The 19,539-nt window shown below is 41.6% G+C and overlaps 1 protein-coding gene across 1 annotated transcript in view; it reads left to right on the plus strand.

Moving 5' to 3' along the window:
• The window catches only part of CELF2 (CUGBP Elav-like family member 2), a 378,952-nt gene that overhangs the window by 241,526 nt on the left and 117,887 nt on the right, over positions 1-19,539 (plus strand). The window contains exon 3 of the mRNA XM_013128049.3: positions 6,799-6,995. Within this exon, the coding sequence (XP_012983503.1) occupies positions 6,799-6,995 (197 nt within the window). The remainder of the gene's footprint in view (positions 1-6,798; positions 6,996-19,539) is intronic.

The following is a 19,539-nucleotide window of genomic DNA, read 5'->3' on the forward strand; positions in this document are numbered from 1 at the left end:
GGTATTAAAAGCCATGAGAAGTGTTCGTGTAGTTGATGTTCGTGTGTGAGTGCAAGTGTGGTTGCTCTCTGCTGGATGGATGAAGAATTGCTCAGCTCTTTGTTAAAGGCGTTTTGGGTCTGTAAGATGGAGTAAGGGGGAATGTTTTGCGGGCTCAGTTTCAGTGTCCCTCCTGCAGTTGCAGTTGGCCTTCAGTTGTAGCAGGAAGACAACTTTGCATGTTCTATAGCTACTCAGTTATAAACCCTGCCAATGGGTGCAGGGAATTGTTTTGCAGGCATTACTGCACGCATAGGACCAAGCATCCTGCTACATGCTGCCTTGTTCATTGGGCACTACATCAGGTTCATTTAGCAACTACTGTTACAGATGTGTTACTTAATAGTAATTATTAGCATTATTAGCATTTAATAGTTCTGCCAAAACCTGTACAAGACACTACAGCAGGCGCAGCTAATGATTACTGAAGCATCATCTTTCCTTTGAGCTGCTTTCGAGCAACTGCACTGTGAAAATGCTGCTGGGCCAGAAAGCTTCTGGAGATGAAACACAGAGACCTGGTCATTTGCATGCTTAAAAATATGAAACTACATTTTTTGGTTTGGGTTTTTGGGTTTTTTGGTGTTTTTCAGAGATTCTGGCACTTATTTTGCTGGCCAGAATCCAGTTTAGGTAATTATATTCTGTGCCTATAAATCACAGCCCCCTGCAGTTTTCAATTGGGTACGGTATTGTTCTACCCTTCCTGGCTGAAACTGTTGTGCGATAATGCTCCATGTCATTAAACAGCTGCCGTCTGTCACCTTATGATGAAGTCATTCCTCTCTAAACAATGAGTTTATAAAGCCCTTTTGGGTCCTTCCAGATAAAATTTGCTCATAAACCAGCAATTATGATCTTTCAAGTAAGGTGATGCTTGTTTGTCTCTCTTGACAGCGGTTGAAGTCCTTCAAACGGGTGTTGTCCCTTTTGCCAGCTTGTGTGTGATATCCTGGCAGTGGCTCCACAGCTCAGATGTAAATATTCATTCCTGTAAAACCCTGATGCCTAGAAATGCGCCTGTGCTGGGTTGGATTCAGTAGTCTTTATACTTGGAACCCATTCATTATCATGTTCTTATTGTTCTGTTGGCTTTTAGAGGGAGTTCAGTGTTCTCCACATGTCATACCATAGAACATGAAAAAGGCAAATCCCCAGCAAAATGGTAAAATAGGGTGAGGGTTGAGACATGAATTAACCAAAATGGACCAGTGAGAATGGTTCTGAGCAGGGTTAGAAACACATTTGGAAAATGGGTCTCATGTAAACCATTTGGTCCCAGTTAACAATTGTTTCTCAGCACCTTGCTTGACCCATAGTCCATTATTGGAAATGTACATGGATTAATGCCAAAGCTCTTAAGAGTGATGAGTTTGAGAGAGTGCCTTTTGATCCAGAGTTCTTTTTAATGAAGTCTTCTTCTCTCTCCTAAGCAGTAAGTTCTCTTTTAGCAGTCTTGCTGTAATTACAGATAGGAATGGGAGAGACAGAGAAGGTATCTACTAGGTTTTTCCAGTGCTTCTGCTTAAACATCAGTGATATTAAAACAATCTCTAGCTCCTCAAAGAGTGGCCCTGTCAACTTGTTGAAATGATGGAATGGTAGTTAGGTTATTAGAAGGAAAATTGGCACAAATTGAGAGAGAGGATGCTCTGGCAGCAACCACAAGAAGCCAGCAACTCAATGGCTTAATCTCTGCCCTCAGGCTGCTCTCTACTATATGGATGACACCTTGTCAGTGAAGATGATGTGCTGGGTCACCCCTGAGTCCAATGGGCTAAATTGGCCACGGAGGAAAGGGTTGCTGAAGTGTTAAGGCAGCAAGCCACATAATCTATTTTTTTCTTCTTTTTTTTTTGGGGGGGGGGATTGGGTTTTTGTTGTTTTTGTTTGTTTTTAATGTATGTCATCATTTGGGGGCTGACAGTAATTGTCAAGGGATCCCATTCTCATTAGTGTCCCATAGATACCGCTATCTCTCTATGGCCATGCTTTCAAGAAATAGACCTAAGCATTTGCAAGCAATGTGTTCCTGCTTCTTGGAAAGTTCAGCATGTGGTTTCTCTTTTGCCTTGTTATTACTTGGGTACAGCAGGAGGGAAAGGTCTCCTCTGAGAGCTGTTGTGTTTACAAAGAGGAGTAACGACAACCCCTGCAGCTGTTGGTGACTTAGTGCAGAGCACTAATGTCCATTGGGCAAAGATGAAGGTTGGGAAAGGATGAGGGAATTCATCTTTAGCAGAGACTGTTTACAAGGGATCAAGTATATTTGGCTGGATTTTGTATTGTCTCAACAAGCTCTGTGACAACTGAACCATCAGGCGGGTGTGCGGTATAGTTGTGTTCCTCAGTGGAACCTTCAAGTACACTGCAGGGATCAGGTTCATAGAAACTATAAAATTGTGGGGTTTTTTCCATTGTTATCTTTCTGTTCTTTTAATTGCTTGTTCAGTTTGTCTGCAGTTGGCTGCAGTCCTATGGCTATTGCCAAAGCTGGGTGAGGATGCTACTGAAACTGCTGCTACAGCACTTATGTGCTCCTCATCACCCCAATGGTTAGAGAGTGAAGCCTCCTTTGAGAAGCTTCAGAGCCTTAGTTTGCACTGAAGTCTAAAGAGATGTGATTTAGAAAGGATTCCAGCTGTACTTGTAGGAATGAGTGTCTTGTCTACAGACTGAACTTGCCTTCAACCCCACCAAACTTGGCTGCTCAGTGAAACCCCTAACTTATGGTATAAAAGGATCAAAAGTAGAGTCTAAGTTATACTTGGTTTTATCCTAAATCTGCTGGAGTTAGTGGATTGGCAGAGCTGGTGGGATTCAGTCCAGATAAGTTTTAATGACTTACCCAAGATAGAGGCAGCAAGTGTCAAAACCTGTACCCATAAGCTTTGCATAGAATCATACAATCATAGAATAGTTAGGATTGGAAAGGACCTTAAGATCATCCAGTTCCAACCCCCCTGCCATGGGCTGGGACACCTCACACTAAACCATGGCACCCAAGGCTTCATCCAACCTGGCCTTGAACACTGCCAGGGATGGAGCATTCACAACCTCCTTGGGCAACCCATTCCAGTGCCTCAGCACCCTAACAGGAAAGAATTTCTTCCTTATATCCAATCTAAATTTCCCTTGTTTAAGTTTCAACCCGTTACCCCTTGTTCTGTCACTACAGTCCCTAACGAAGAGTCCTTCCCCAGCATCCCTGTAGATGTATGGAGATACTGGAAGGCTGCTATGAGGTCTCCACGCAGCCTTCTCTTCTCCAGGCTGAACAGCCCCAACTTTCTCAGCCTGTCTCCATACAGGAGCTGCTCCAGTCCCTGATCATCCTCGTGGCCTCCTCTGGACTTGTTCCAACAGTTCCATGTCCTTTTTATGTTGAGGACACCAGAACTGCACACAATGCTCCAAGTGAGGTCTCACAAGAGCAGAGTAGAGGAGCAGGATCACCTCCTTTGACCTGCTGGTCACGCTCCTTTGGATGCAGCCCAGGATACGGTTGCTTTCTGGGCTGTGAGCACACACTGCAGCCGGCTCATGTTCATTTTCTCATTGACCAACACCCCCAAGTCCTTCTCCTTGGGCTGCTCTGAATCTCTTCTCTGCCCAACCTGTAGCTGTGCCTGAACCCTCCCCGTTTGCCGCCCCCAGTCTCTCGCTCTCCCTGGGCCGGTTTTCACCCCATCAGGGCTGGAGCTGCCCCTCCTGGGTTCACCCCTTGTGAGTCCCTGCTCACACGTGGGCAAGTCTTGTTGAGGACTTGAGGCTCCCTGGGTGGGTGCTGCTGCTCTGAGCTGAGGCTCCTGGGTGCTGAGCTCCCCCTGCTCTGGTGCTGAAGGCCTCTCTCGAGCTGCTCACTCAGCATCACAGCATAAGGAAGCCTACACCAGGAGTCAGAGCCTTTAAGCATGTTTATCCAGTAAAACATTTAAGGAATATGATGAACATAATTGGACTTCATTTCCACCAAAGTAAAGAAGGGCTTAAGCATTTTGTGGAATTAGAAGAAATCTTGGCCTGTGCCTAAACCTTTAGCTGAAAGCAGGAACTTGATGCTAATGGGTTCATTAACATGAAAAAACAGGTAGAAGTGTTTGGTTTTGTGGTTTCCTAAAAATTGGCTTGTTAGCAATGGAAATTGCAGTGCTCTTGGTGGTAGAGGTAATTTGGGCAAAGGAAAAAGCAAAGGAATAAACTTGTTATTCTTCATTAAATGTGACCTTTGCTGTAATTTTGGACTAAAGCAGCAATTGTATGTGGATTTCTTAAAGAAGGGATCCAACAGAGAGAATAGATGAAGGGCATAATTTAAAAAATGAACTCGATTCATTTTTACAATGTAAACAACATAGAGAATAAATGAAGTGAACAGTGAAGCCATTTCTGACAGCAAATTGTTGACTGAGTCCAGGCCAAAGCTGTGGGCTGCAGAGCTAAGCTTCTACCTTTTTATGTCTTCTCAGGTTCAAAGTAATGTGTAAGCATTTTCCTTAGTTATTTTCAGCTATGGGTCAGGGAGTTTTCAACCTCACTGGTGGGGAGGTTTGTTTAAGAGATTGGGGTTTTCATAAAGAAATAGGAACTGGAAAGAAATAATGGAGTGGTGTAAGTGTTAGATGCCTATGGCTCCGTGAAAGTCTGGAAAGTTGTTCCCATGGGGTATCATTCAAGTGGGTCAGTCAGGGTATTTCTGCTTCTCAGAGAATGTTTGGGGGTGGTTCTTTGGTTTGTTGGTTTGGTTTGGCTTGAGCGTTGCATCCATATGAAAAATGCACTTTGTAAGACCTGGAGAAATCAGTTTCTTCAGATGCACTTATGACCTGTAGAACATCTTCAAAACAAAGACCATATGTAAGACAAGAGAAGGTATTCACTACCAGGGAGGTAGTGAATGCTTCATCCCTGGCAGTGTTCAAGGCCAGGTTGGATGAAGCCTTGGGTGCCATGGTTTAGTGTGAGGTGTCCCTGCCCATGGCAGGGGGTTTGGAACTGGATGATCTTGAGGTCCTTTCCAATCCTAACTATTCTAAGATTCTATGATTTGTGCATGTGATAAAGGGCTGAACCAGATCTTTCAATCACTTACTCAGGCACTACTCTGGAATCAATACAAATTTTGCCTAAAAGTGAGTGTGATAAGTCTTGTTGTCTGTTGTTTTACATTGAAGATGCTTCATAAACAGTGATCAAACTTCCTGCTGGTTTAAAATGCACCTTTCATTTTCCTGCTGTAAGCAGGGAAAGTGCTAAAGTTAATATGGGCATATTAATATGCTCAGGTGAATTATGTTTTCAAGGAGATGGAAACTAATTTGTCTTTGCACAGGTTATAGCTGTGAGACAAGGGAATTACATAGGGTCACTTTTTTCTTTCCATTCTTAGATACTATTCTTTTTTCACATGTAAACTATGATTTTCATCTGGTTGTGCAGTTTTTGAACTCTTCTAAGTCCTCCTCTGGGCATTCTCTGCTGAACTATCATCAAATGGAGACACTAAAATTAAAGCCAAGGTTTTTGAAAGTGGGAGGTGGCTCTGAAATGCCTGAATTCTGCATTGATCAACTCGACAGTGCTGAACACAGGCCATTTCCCTCCTTTCCCTGGTTGAAAGATAGGGGAAATGCTCTAGAAGTCACATCTCATTAGTGTTCTTTCTTGAAACTGAAGCATCCAACTATTACCAGTTATGGAATCTCTGGCCAAGTAATTAGTTGAAATTACTGCCCTTAATTATCAATAGCAACATGAGGGGGGTTTGTTGGTATTTTTACTTTTGCTCAGTACTTTAAACTGTTTTCATATAAGAATATAAGTCTTACATGTCTGTATGGTTTATAAGTGGCACTCTTCCTAAACTGTAGTATGTCATTTGTCTCTCAGAGCAGGTTATTTTGTGTTATTACATTCTTTTGCCCTGCAAAAGCACATGGTTGTTTCAAACTTCAGTGTACATCTGGAGATCAGACAGAGTAACAGTTTACAGGGTGTGAAGATTTTCAACAACCTCATGGCTTTTTTCAGGGAGAAAAACTTTTTTGAAGCAGCATTTTAATTTTTGCCACAAAATATAGGCAGTTTTGCCTTTTAGAACTGCACATTTTTGTCTTTATGGCAGGGTGCAGCAAACAATGTGCTTTAAACTGGAGCTCTCCAGACTGCTTCTGCTTTTTAAAGAGCGTAGGCAACTAATCGGCATCAACCAGCCACATAGCTGGAGTGTTTTCCATTCTAGGCAATATCATCCTAATTTGATGCACACATGGATGCTTCACACAATCTGCAAATTCATCGCTGGCATCTTGCATTAGTCATCTGACAGATTGCCAAGTGTTTCATACTCCTTTCATGTGACTTTATTACAAAACATACACACACACACGCACTGCCTTATTTCTGCCAGTAGCTAGTTCAGTGAGAATTCACTGCAGTTCTGTTTACAGCAGCCATGGAGAGAAATCTGCACTTACTTACAACTATCCTCTGCTTTAAAATGCACAGCTCCCAGTTTGTGTTGTGCCTCTCTCTTCTTATATAATGACATTAAGCAGCAGCCTGCAGAGAAAACCAAGACTCAATGAAAAATGTAATCACATTGGTTTTTGTTCATAATACTTATGCTATTAATTAAATACTGAGTTTTTTTTCTCCTGCTTTTTGCCAATTGACATCATCTTCTGCATCTAGTGCACATGAAAACTGCGTAGTCTCCTAACTTGCCTTCTCTTTTTAATCTCCTTTTCTACTTTCTAGTAACGGCACAGCTAACAAGATGAATGGAGCTTTGGATCATTCAGACCAACCAGACCCAGATGCCATTAAGATGTTTGTTGGACAGATTCCCCGTTCATGGTCGGAAAAAGAGTTAAAAGAACTTTTTGAGCCTTACGGAGCTGTCTACCAGATTAATGTTCTCCGAGACAGAAGTCAGAACCCTCCCCAAAGTAAAGGTACAGTAGTTGTGCTCTCTTTGCTTTTAGTTTGTTTTGTTTCTCATGATGTTGCTTTACAATGAGCTTTGCATCTGGGCTGTTTTGAAGCACACTCGATCTGTGCAGCAGTCCTAAGAGTAGAGGACTGCTGAATACCTATCGATTACTGTGTTCCTCTTCTTAAATTGCAGTTTAAATGTCTGTTATCTGGAAGCGTTTATTCCAACTGTGCAAACAATAACCAAAGATTGCTGTCCTTGGTTAAATTATTATTGCAGAGAAACATGGAAACCTGAGTGGTCACTTTCCCAGGATTAGCTCATGAAAAAATATAATTTACTACTTCCTTTCATTTCCTTTCCTTGCACCCCAGGTGGGAATAATTTTAAGGACATAAAAGGGGAGAAATTATAGCAATGGGCTTTTGCGACATCATTGCTCATGGGGCAATAAAGCTTACAAAAGAGAGTTGCCCTGCCCTTTTCCCAAAATGTGATTTTTCTGCAGTCATGTCGAAGGATTCATTTTGGCACTGGTGCTTTTCTAAATGAAAGGGTGGTATTTCCTTCCATGTGTAAAGTATTCATCCTTTACTGTAGTGCTTTCTTTCACTGTATATCTATGCATATTCAGGCACATGAGAATTCTGTGTATTATAGCTATAATGTATATTATACCTATATGAATATAACATATGCTTACATGTAGATGGGAAGTAAATATTTTGTTTCACAGAATGCAGGTTTACACCCTTATAGCTCTATATTTTCATTTACACTTAAGGTTTGGTACATGAATGTGTTGCCAGCATTACAAATAATTACTGCATCTCAGAGGCACAACTAGATATGCATGTGTGCCTGGCTGTAAGTTTACTAGATAGTTCTTCATTCTTACTGCACTCCTGCCACTGTTTCTAAAAACCTTTAAAGCACACATGCTACAGAGGATATTATATGATGGTTTTGTGGGCTGGCAGCTGACAGTACAAAACAGCACTCACTTGAGATCACCAGTTTAGTGAGTAGTGATTGCTTCAGTGTGAGGCACATGGCACAACTTTTGGTGCTCCTGTGCTTTGTGCAAAGCATTGCCAAGGCTCAGCATTGCCCTCTTGCCCTGGTATGGGACAAAAGATCCTTTCAGTGACCTTTTTTTGGTGCCCAATTGAAGCATTTTTGTGCTTTGAGTGATATTAGTTCACAACAGGTCTTTTCCAAGCTGAAAAGCTGATCTTAAGATCCTTAGCTGATCTTAAGGTCCTTTCCAACCCTACCTATTCTATGATTCTGTGATTCTATGATTCTGTTTTGGGTTGCTCGCATATATCAGTTCTGGTTAAAGGATTTGAGGCATGGGTGTCACACCAGTGGCAGGGATGGTGGCATCTCACCATACTCCGCTGCTAATCAAGTCCCCATCCTAGATTGCTCTTTTCCTCCAGAAGCAGAAGGTGCTTCTTGTTGGAATGTTTTGGTCTAGTTCTGCTTCCAGCTCCCTCCATTCCCAGGATAGATGTATTGTAGCATGCAGCCCCCTGCAATGTTACCACAGAGCCCTCACCAAGTGTTTTTTTCTTGTTATGCTGGATAGAAGACAGCATTAAGAGGTCAAGCAACTGGATTTTCTGCAGTCCAGGCTGCTATGGATGAGCAAACTCCTACTTAGTTGAAACCACTAAAATGCTGAACTTTGAGACTTGTCCATTTAGAAAGAGCTGATTCCTGTGCCACAGAAATGCCTTCCCACTAAGCAGTAAATGAAGTGAGAATGGTATTGTGGTTAGACAGAAGCAAGCCATTGATTCCCGTTTCTCTAGTGTTTTCCCTTATGCTGTACCTGCCTGTCAGGGAGATGGAAGGCATAAGGATTAAGCACAGGTCATGAAACTTGTTGTAGACTAATTATGCAGGTTTGTAGCTCCCATATTCAGTATTCCTTTTGAAAGGTGGTTGGTTGCTTGTTGGAGTTTTCTGGAGGCTTTTTGCGGGTTTGGGTTTTTTTTATCCTTGGACTCTTTCCAGCCATGCAGAGATAATGCTCTTAGGTCACTTTAGGCAATATATATTTTAATAAGTAAATTAAATGAATCCTCAAGAAAGACAGAATAATCTTCAGATGTCCATTTCCCTGACACAGCAGCAAGCTGGTCTGGTGGTCAGCTTTTCCCATGGAAGCTTTGGTGGAGTGTATCTGCATGCTGGCTTTATCCTTCCTCCTGACACAGCCTGCCAGCAAGGTTGCTAGAGAAAGCTCTTGAGTTTCTTGTGGGTATCTCTTGAATAGGAATGATCTTTATCTTCTTAATCTAGTAGCACAAAGGCTTCTGTGCAAGAGGTTGTTAAGAATGTTAGAAACAAACACACAAATATCTGATTGTCTTGTGATCATGATACATGAGAAATTCACCTGTGCTATCAAACTGGCATTTAATGATGAAGATGAGTTTTGACTCTGGTTGGAGGAGCAGTGGGATTCCATGTTCTCCTTCTGTGTAAATACCCCCTGGAAACAACCATTTTCATTTTCTTTGACCTGGTTGGGGTGATTCTGGCCATTTTGCTGCCCATTGCCTCTCTGCATCACCTCCAGCTCTGCAGAACAATGCATCACAGGGACCCTGTGGTCGAGTCGCACTTGAAAAAGTCCATTTTTCATCTCATCGCATGGTCATGGCTGCGTGTTATGCAGAACATTCACAGGCTGGTATCTGCAATCCATCAATTGCAATGACAAAAATGCAAGATAATGCTACTACATCATGGGGGGGGGGGGCTGTCAATGTAATTTTGCTCTTTGAAGAAAGGCATTTTGACTTTTGAAAGAGTCCTCTTTTAGCAGACATGGGCTATGTATTTCTGTTAGCTTGGCCAAAGGGGCTTCTCCAATTTGGACGGAGTTTTTCTCTGATGAGCTGTTTATGATGCTGCAATCTGAGTCTCTCCCAATTCTGTCAAAAATAACCATAGGCTTCTTCTCTCTCTCCTGCTGTTATTAAGAATGTCTTTCATACCCTCCAACGACAGACGGCCTAGTTCATGTCTTTCCTCCTTTTCTGTATTGCTTGCCAGCTTTGCAAAGCAGAAAGAGGAGAAGGAAGACAGGTAGAAAGCCAAGTTTTACTCTTTGAGCAACTAGAGGAAACCCATCTTACTTCCACAGATATATTGCTGCTAGTGCAAAGCTTGGCTTTATTAATTGTGAACTGCATTTTAATGGGTAGTGGTTGGAATATCCTGTGACAGTAGGAAACTCCTTGTGCGTTCTGCAGTGTGTGGTTCCCGGGTTCTTGTTGAATGTGTGAAAGAGCTCAGCAAAGTGATTTGACTTTGTGTTCATTGCCTGTTTTGCAAGGCTTTTTCCTCTTTCTGCGACAAGAGAAATCCAGGGGATTAGGTAAACTAAATAAAGAAAAAAATAAATGAAGGCAGGAAATCCTGTAACATTGAAATAAATAGCACTTTCAGCTTCTGGGGTCTAAGGGGATTCAAGTCGAGGCAGATCAGCCTTCTCTGTTCCCAATCCAGCTTGCTGCCTTCAAATAATTTATTCTGGGTTGGATAGATGACTTTTTCTCAGAGTAGCTGTTAAGGAGAGCTTCTGTAATACCTCAAATACAGCCAGCTCATTGTGAAGGCAGTATAGACCGCCACCGAGATCTCTTTCCTTCCCCACTGTTCTCCTAAGCTGGAAAGATTTCCTTGGCTGCTTTTGTTTCAGAGTGAGTGCTGAAGCAAGCAGATGGCACAGGGCTACTTTTGCCTATTGAAATGCAGCAGAAGAGTGTTGGGCCAGATCCATGATGTGATTTTGGTACCTTGCTCCTGTTTTGATACCTGTTAATTCTTGTAGGGATCAAGATCCCGTAAAGCAGCTTTGTGAGCCTGAGCCTGCTGGTGCTGCGGTGCAGAAAACAGGGGAGAGGCACCCGTGTAACAGATAACTCCATGTTTCCTTGTAGCTTTTTACAGACCCTTTATCAGATTAGAGGGAGGCTGCTGAGTGAACAAGGATGTGCTGTACTAAAAGGCCAGTGTTTATTATTATCCTATTTAACATGGTAATTTAAGTCTACCGGGAAGCAAACAGAGGAATCTGATAATGAGGCATTCATCTGCTGCATACAGGAGAGACTGGATGGGCAAGTCATAACAGAGGCAGAAGTTCTCTGGTTTGTTTGGGTACCATTGCAGCTACAGTTGAGCCCTTCAGAAACTCTCTCATGAAGGCAGGAGGGATGGTTCCTTCCCTCCTGCTCACAGTGCGCCATCTTCTGCATGACAGTTAAGCATGGGAGCAAAGCAGTGGCATGCCAGTTGTCACACAAACCCACCCTGACTGTCCTCATCAGCAGGAAACACCAACTGTTCCTTGCCTTGCATCACTGTTCAACCAATTGTACCTACTGCTCCTTGGAGCAATTTCAATACGTTGTGTTTTGCAAAACCATTTTAGATGCTCTTTGAAAGCTTCCTTCAGCCAGTGCTCCAGGAGTCAGCATGTCTCTAAGATTTCTGACTTATTCTGTGTTTTGAATGCTCTCACAGGTCCACACGAACATTGTTTAGCTTTTGAGATCCAGTGAGGTGCATCATGAGCACATAAGCTGTCAAAAGTTCAGTGCTTGGGATCGCAGCCATTATACGTTTGTGGTTTAGACTGAAGTTTAGTGATCATGGCTGAGAGATCGTCTGTTACAATTGCAAATTTGAAATCTGTCATACACTGAATGACAAAGTACCTTGTGTAATTTTTGAAGCAGATACATTGGGCACTGCATGAAGCTTCACACAACAAAGCCACATGTTGCTGCTAGATACAAGGTCCTACACCTGGGTGGGAGCAATCCCAGGCACAGCTACAGGTTGGGCAGAGAAGAGATTCAGAGCAGTCCTGCAGAGAAGGATTTGGGGGTGTTGGTCAATGAGAAAATTAACATGAGCAGGTGCAGTGTGTGCTCACAGCCCAGAAAGCAACCGTATCCTGGGCTGTATCAAAAGGAGAGTGACCAGCAGGTCCAAAGAGGTGATCCTGCCCCTCTACTCTGCTCTTGTGAGACCTCACTTGGAGCATTGTGTGCAGTTCTGGTGTCCTCAACATAAAAAGGACATGGAACTGTTGGAACAAGTCCAGAGGAGGCCACGAGGATGATCAGGGACTGGAGCACCTCCTGTATGAAGACAGGCTGAGAAAGTTGGGGCTGTTCAGCCTGGAGAAGAGAAGGCTGCGTGAAGACCTCATAGCAGCCTTCCAGTGTCTGAAGGGGGCCTATAGGGATGCTGGGGAGGGACTATTCATTAGGGACTGTGGTGATAGGACAAGGGGTAACGGGTTGAAACTTAAACAGCAGAGGTTTAGATTGGATATAAGGAAGAAATTCTTTACTGTAAGGGTGCTGAGGCACTGGAATGAGTTGCCCAGGGAGGTTGTGAATGCTCCATCCCTGGCAGTGTTCAAGGCCAGATTGGACGGAGCCTTGGGTGGCATTGTTTAGTGTGAGGTGTCCCTGCCCATGGCAGGGGGGTTGGAACTGGATGATCTTAAGGTCCTTTCCAACCCAAACTATTCTATGATTCTATGATTCTATATTTGAATTTAAACCTTAAAGAAACTTATAATGTTATATGGGTTATAAGTGGTGTTGTGAAATACGTTACAGATGTGAACTGATTTTTATAAAAAGTAATTCTTATTTGACAAATCTGCCAGAGTTTTTCAAGAGGTTTCTCTGAAAGTGGACAGGTGTGAAATTGTGTATGTAATCAAGCTGATTTCCCAGGGGCATTTCACATAGTGTCACTCAGGAGAGTAATACATACAGTTACTGGTGAAGCAGAGAAGGGCCCATTTTCAAATGAAGAAGAGAGCTGGTTAGATGATGGAGAGCAGATTAGAATGGGGAAAGGTTATCGGCCAGGGGAAGAGAAAGGATGATGATTGGAGAACAACAGGGACTGTTACTGGAGATCAATACTTTTTCGCTCTCTATGTAAATGGCTTTGACAGAATGAACCACCAACTTGTTATCCAACTTTTTGGTTCATGCAGAAGGGACTGGATGGGGGTGAAGCCAGATGATAACCTGGGGAATACAGTCCAATGCAAAGAGATTCAGTTGGGTAAAACAAACTGTGAGCAAAATTGAGTTTTGAGTGCACATGCATGTTGAATGAGTGTATTTTTCAATGGTTCAAGAGCAGGAGAGGGTTTGAAGAGTGCACATACCCTAAAAAGACTGACTTGATGTTTTGTGTCCAAGTGGTCAAAAAGGCACAGAAAATGCGAAGCTCTATAAATGGAAGCATTGAATAGAGCTTTCAAGGAAATACTGTACCTCTTAAAGAAGGGGTTTTTTGATCGTGTTTAAACTACAGTTAACAATATTTAGTACCATTGTATAGAAAAGGTCAGAGGTCCAGAGAAGAGCAGCATGATTTTGTATGAAGTGAGGAAGGGTTAAGCCATAGTGAAAGGTCTAAGAAGGTTAACTTGTAAAGGGCTTCAAGCATTGACTTACAAGAAAGCTAAAAAGGGAAAAGCTGAGGAAGAATACAGGATTATACCTTGGTTTGGAAAGAGAAAGTTGCAAGGGGATACAATTGAAGTTTCTCAGTGTGTTGAAGTGCATTCTTAAGGCAGGAATAGGTAAGCTCTTTCAATTAATATTAAACCTAGTGTCTGCACAACATAGACTTGAGATTGAGAAGCAGCAGGCCAAGAGAAAAAAATCCAGCTTCTTAAGACAAACTTTCTTCCTCCACTTGCAGAGCAGAGAATGATCTTCCAGAAGCTGCAGTAAGAAAAGTTCCAAAAGAAACTTTTTCTTGCTCCCATTCAGTATTTAACATAATGTGCCTGGAGCAGTGTTTGACATGACTGCTCCTCACATCCCTGCACAGTTTCCCCCTGTAAGCAGGACAAGGTGGCAAGACTGTGGGGGACACAGCTGACAGTGGTATGAAGAGGGTCTGTGGTTGGTGACCCCTGATATTTTTGTATTGCTTTGAAGGGAGGGAGCAGATGAGGGTAACGTCCCATTGTATACTTGACTACAAACCTGTTGCCCCTGTAAATCAATCTCACTCTGTATTCCCATTGTTGACCATGGCAAGAAAGTCAGCCCCTTTAGTAGCAAAAAAGCATCACAGCAAAGGAAGCCCAGCAAAGTTAGTGGAAGATACTTGTGAAGATATTGTAACAGGAGCAGAGGGTTGTGACTGCAGAACAGGAAGAGTAGAGGATGTTGGGGGTGTTGCATAGACAGTGGCTTTCAGCTGGTTCTTAAAGAGGAAGCTTCCCTAGCCTTGTTCCTGAAGTTCCTATATACAGCTTATGGATTACGGGAGCTATAGCAGAATTAAGCTTTTTTTATGCATCCTTTCACTCTGTGGTTTTATAGTATTTATCACACTGGGGTTTGGTCCAGAAGTGAGGACTCTAGGTGTTGCTGTAAGAAATTAATACCAATAGCACATCTCTGAGGGATTAAAGTAGATTGCTTTGGGGCTCATTGGTTGCAGTTTTGTAGTTAACTATGATTTACAGCTGTATATGAATTTTCAAAATCAAGCTAAGACTGTATAAGCACATTACTAATTACATCTGTGCTGAAAAAGTGCATAAACTGTAACTACATGAATCATTTTAGTTGCATTGATAGAAACCTCTTATGCAGACCAGCCAGGAGAAGAGTAGGACTTGAAGAAAAGGCAAGTTAAATAAATGGATGTTAGAGCTCCAGGTCAGGCATGAAATAGATCCAAGAGCTTTCCAGGTACATTCAACAACTCCAGGAATACAGGTGAAGTTGTGTTCAGGAATAACAAGAAAACAAAAAAGGAAGGAATATGTCTGTCTATTTTTAATTATATTTAAAAATAATTAAAGGCTAATGACTGAAAATTAAGGGGCTTAAACAATAGCAGGGTTTTGTCTAGACAATGCTGGAAAAGAGTATTTTGCACAGTGATTAGAAAAGGCACACAATTCTTTGCAATAGCATTGACTTCTTCAACATGCCGTCCAGTATTTACCTATAGAATGTTTATGGTTTAGTGTGAGGTGTCCCTGCCCATGGCAGGGGGGTTGGAACTAGATGATCTTGAGGTCCTTTCCAACCCTAACTATTCTATGATTCTATGAACTTTACAAAAAATAACCCCAAATGTTTTGACCATATAAACAGGTAATCTGGTTTTCATAATGCCATCATTACATCAGAAAAGACACATAGGCAGGCAGCTAAAACAGCCTGAACTTTCAATAAAACTGAAAACAAACCCCAGCTAATCAAATTGTATTGTTGAATGTGAATAATATGCCAAGCCTTGGTCTCTCAAATATGTGATCTCAAAGGTAAAAATTGTAATGCACGGAAAAATCTAAGTCAAGTCATGCACACCGTTGCTCACAGGAGTTAATCAATGGGTATAATACCCAGACATAAAATCACATGCATGTTTAAGTGTTTTCAAGATTGGTGCCTGTATTTAAAATATATACCTCTGTAATAGTGCCAGATACTGTCAGTTTGAGATTTATGGGATCCAATTTCTTCAGTTGCATATTAAAGCTGCCATCAATGAGTTTCGATCTTTTTATGACACTGTTGTGCCACTGAAACTCTTTCCTCTTCCAGTTTGCTATTAAATGAATAAGCATGCAATATTTATCTGCTTGCCACATAAAAAAAATGATGTGTGCTTTTGTTAAACAACAATGGCTTAAAAAGAAATCCCAAACACAACCCTTTTCTAATTCTGTTCAGGTGGAATACTTGAATCCTTTGCTCATAGCGTAAGAGGAGGTCTTGCAAAGGAATTGAGAACTAGTCCTAAGTCTTCATCCCCTTTGGCATGGAGCTCAAAGGAAGAAAACCTGTGACAACTGAGCAGTGTCAAAAATGAAGTGTAATTGGGGAGTAGCCTGATGAGCATGTATTTCAGCTGCACTGCAGCTTCCAAGTCTCTGACTTCCACCGCAAGAATGGCGTTTTATTGCTTTCATCTCCTGCTCCTGTCACACCAGTAATATCTCACACAAGCACATATGCGCACACACACACAAATAAATTAAAGCCTAAAATTAAAACCCACAGTGCAAGGAGTTCTGCTCATTAAAAGATAGAAGAGACTTCAAGGCAGTAAGAATTTTGCTGTTACTGCAGAGTTGATGTGAGAGTCATGTAAATATTACAATGATGGGTCACAATAAAAAGCCAAAGACCTTGTAAGACGTTTTAGCATAAATATGTCATCAATTTTACTAGTTCTTAATGTGAAATTTAAACTCCAGGAAAGCCTGAAAGGACATCTGTTGCTCTTTATAATTCTGAAGCATGTTACAAAATGGGTGTATGTGTAGCATTTACAGTGTAAATTAATTAATTCATTTATAGTTCATTACTTCCATCTTCCCCACACCAGCCCTTGTCACCCTGTGTTTTCTGCTGGAGCAGGGTAACAAGAGGGGACAGCACTGCACTTGCTTTGGGTCTGGTAGGACACACAACCTACTCAGTGTCAGACTGCTGTGATACAGATGCCAGGAAAGGATGTATCATGTCAATTGTAGTGTTACTTTATTTTAGACATCAGTTTCACTGTAACCATCAGCATATTTCGAAAGAATTGCAAATAACTCCCTGAGGATAAGGTGTGGTAGTGGCTTTTAGGCCTGGCTTAATTCAAGCCAGTGAGCTATGGGTGGAAGGCTGCATATGCCGTATAAATCTGCTGGTCCATCTATCTCAGGGAAGAAAGCATTGTCAGGAATCTGTGTCTTTCTAATTGCTTATAAAAACACTCTGAAACAAGTCAGTGAATAGATTAAATCTGAATGTTTCCACTGGATCTTTTCAGGTTTTCACTGAACCTAATTACTATCTAATCTATGCCCATGAGTATGCAGTTTTAAGTGAGACATTAGACTTTCACTGTGCAGAGTAAACTCTGTGGTGCATGAATTCACTATTATTTGTGTCTTACTACCTTGTGGTTTTCATTTAAAATAACTACTGTATCAGTCATGAATTCTTTCAGAAGAATGAGTTGTGAAGTGGTGGAAGATGTTTTCTAATAAACTATATCTCTTATTTGCCTGAATTGAGAGCATAAACCATAATTAAACATCTATTAGCTCAAAATGTCACACTTTCAACTGCAGTTTTAGGGAGCTGCACCGCAATAGGGACTAGATTAATGTAATGTACTGCATGAAACTTTCTAGCTGCAAGGTTGCTCATGGCACCATAAGGAGCAACACTGCTGCTTCAGCCATAGATCTCCAAGTGTTTTCCAAAGGGAGACAAATACCATCACTCAACTTTTACCAGCTGGATGAACTGAGAGGCAGAGGCCTGGGGTGACTTATCCTAAGGTTTTCAAGTCACTTTGAGCAGGGAGACAATAACAATCTGCCTGTACTGTTGTTGTGCTGCCTAAATCAAATCTCCTCCCTTTATTCTCAGCACTTCAGGTTGACACGAAGATTTTGTTACATTAACACTGCCCAGGTGAGATCTGCATTAGTTTATTCACGCCTTCATCCAGTCTGATGAAGACTGCAGTGTGGAGTGTGGAGCACTGGCTCCCACTCCTCCTATGCCCCCCCACCCCTAATTAAAACAATAAGTATTAAACAACAAGCTCCTTTTATTATTTGCAGATCATGGGATACAAAAGTCATTGCAGATTTAAAATGGGCTATATTAACGTGCGTAATTCCGCCGAGGCTTCAGTTTCTATAGTGAAAAGTGTTGTGTTGTCTCTGGCTCAATTAGGTTTTTCTCAGTGTCAGTTTTAATTCACTTCACCGGAGCATGGGGGAACTCTCTGTGGAAGGGAAAATGTTAGTTCTGAATGAGAGCCTCCTGGAGCCCACATTATATTTAAGAGTTTTAAAATGCTTCATGGTCCCATGTTCTCCCTTAAAGGTCTGCTATTGTGTGCTGGAAGAGCTGAATGAAATCGCTTGATGTCTCTTAATGTGACAAGCATCTGAGTTTAAGCAGGAGGGTGGAAATGAGAACAGGATCCTTGGTTCCCTCTTTCTATTTAATAAAGATAATAACAAAGCCTTGGCAAGCTTTGATGGCCAAACAGATGTGATTATGTCAAATGTTTCTCACCCTTACTAACATCTACCTGGACACACATACAGAGAAGAAGAAACTTCTGTGGTCTGTTTTTTCCCCTTTAGACTTGGTATTACTCACCTACCATGGCCATCAGCGCTTAGGGGTGTGGATTGCTTGGTTACACTTTGCTTGGTGCACACTGCCCAAGTAGCCCAAAATGTACTGTTTCATCCCCACTTTTAAAGGGGAAAATGGAGTAGATCTTAAATTTCAGGGTGCTTCTCATGTCTGTGAGAAAGAGACAAGAAAAAGAGCCTAAGATAGGGTTGTAAGGGAAAGTTTACCATAGACAAAGGCCTGAAATGTCCACTGTGTATAGGTGGAGCTTTCCAAAATCCTTGTTTCCATCATGCTCATCAGGTTTATCTTCCTATCTCTGTTCCCATACTTTCAATATTTCATTAAATTCTCAAGACATTATTGATGGACAGTTGTGCACACTGAATCATCCTAAGTTTTACTTTGGGGTTGGTTTGTTCATTTGTTGAGGTTTTTATTTTTGACTAACACCTCCCAGTTTCCAGTTTTGTAAATGATTTAGGTTGCTTTCCAGTATATCACTGGGCTACTGTAGGAGAGCACCTGGAAGTGTCACCAAAACCCTGCAGTTTGGTCAATAGATGTGGATCTCTTTTCTGATTCAGACAGAAGATAATACTGCAGTATGAAACTGGAGTCAGCATAGCCATATGTATATGTATATATATATATATGCATAGCCAGCTTGTATATGAAAGGTAAACATGACTGCATCTACCTCATGTCATGAATTGAGCAAAGCACTCTATTACAATTCTGGTTTCCATGTGTCATCTCCCAGAGTTTAGGTTTCCAACAGTGTTAGCTTTTCTTTCCAGTCCTGAGCTGTTAGCATGTAATGTCTTTCTCTGCTTTCTTGCTTGCTCAGTTCTTACTTGGGTATATATTGAGTTAAAATGTGACGTGTAAAAGTAGGGTGGTGTTATTATTATTATTACTAATTTTATTATTAGCTGCAGTTTAAGTAGTTAAAAAATATCTCACAACTGAAGGTCAGCGTAGCCTGTAGATTTACACATGCACAGTGCAAGTAACCTTCAGAAGTTTCCTCATGACAAGATAAGGGCATCAATTATATGTAAATGAATGCCAGGGAAATTTCACTGTAAACTACATTAGCTGCAGAGTGTATGCTGTAAGGGGATTTAATTGAATTAATGTTACTCACTATCAAATACTCCATCTAGTGTATTGCCTGGTCTCCTTATTACTAAGAATAATATTTGGCTCATAAAGACCCCTGTTCAACTAAGCACACAGTCCTGATGACTTCAGCAACTGATTAAAGTTAAAGCATTTTCTTCCCTGCTTTGCTGCATGAGAATAGGCTGGGGGTGAGGAACAGGTATTAGTGTGTGTACATCATGTGTAATCACCAAATCCTAT

The sequence above is a fragment of the Melopsittacus undulatus genome, chromosome 5 (genome assembly GCF_012275295.1).
Source record: "Melopsittacus undulatus isolate bMelUnd1 chromosome 5, bMelUnd1.mat.Z, whole genome shotgun sequence".
NCBI classification, from domain to species: domain Eukaryota; kingdom Metazoa; phylum Chordata; class Aves; order Psittaciformes; family Psittaculidae; genus Melopsittacus; species Melopsittacus undulatus.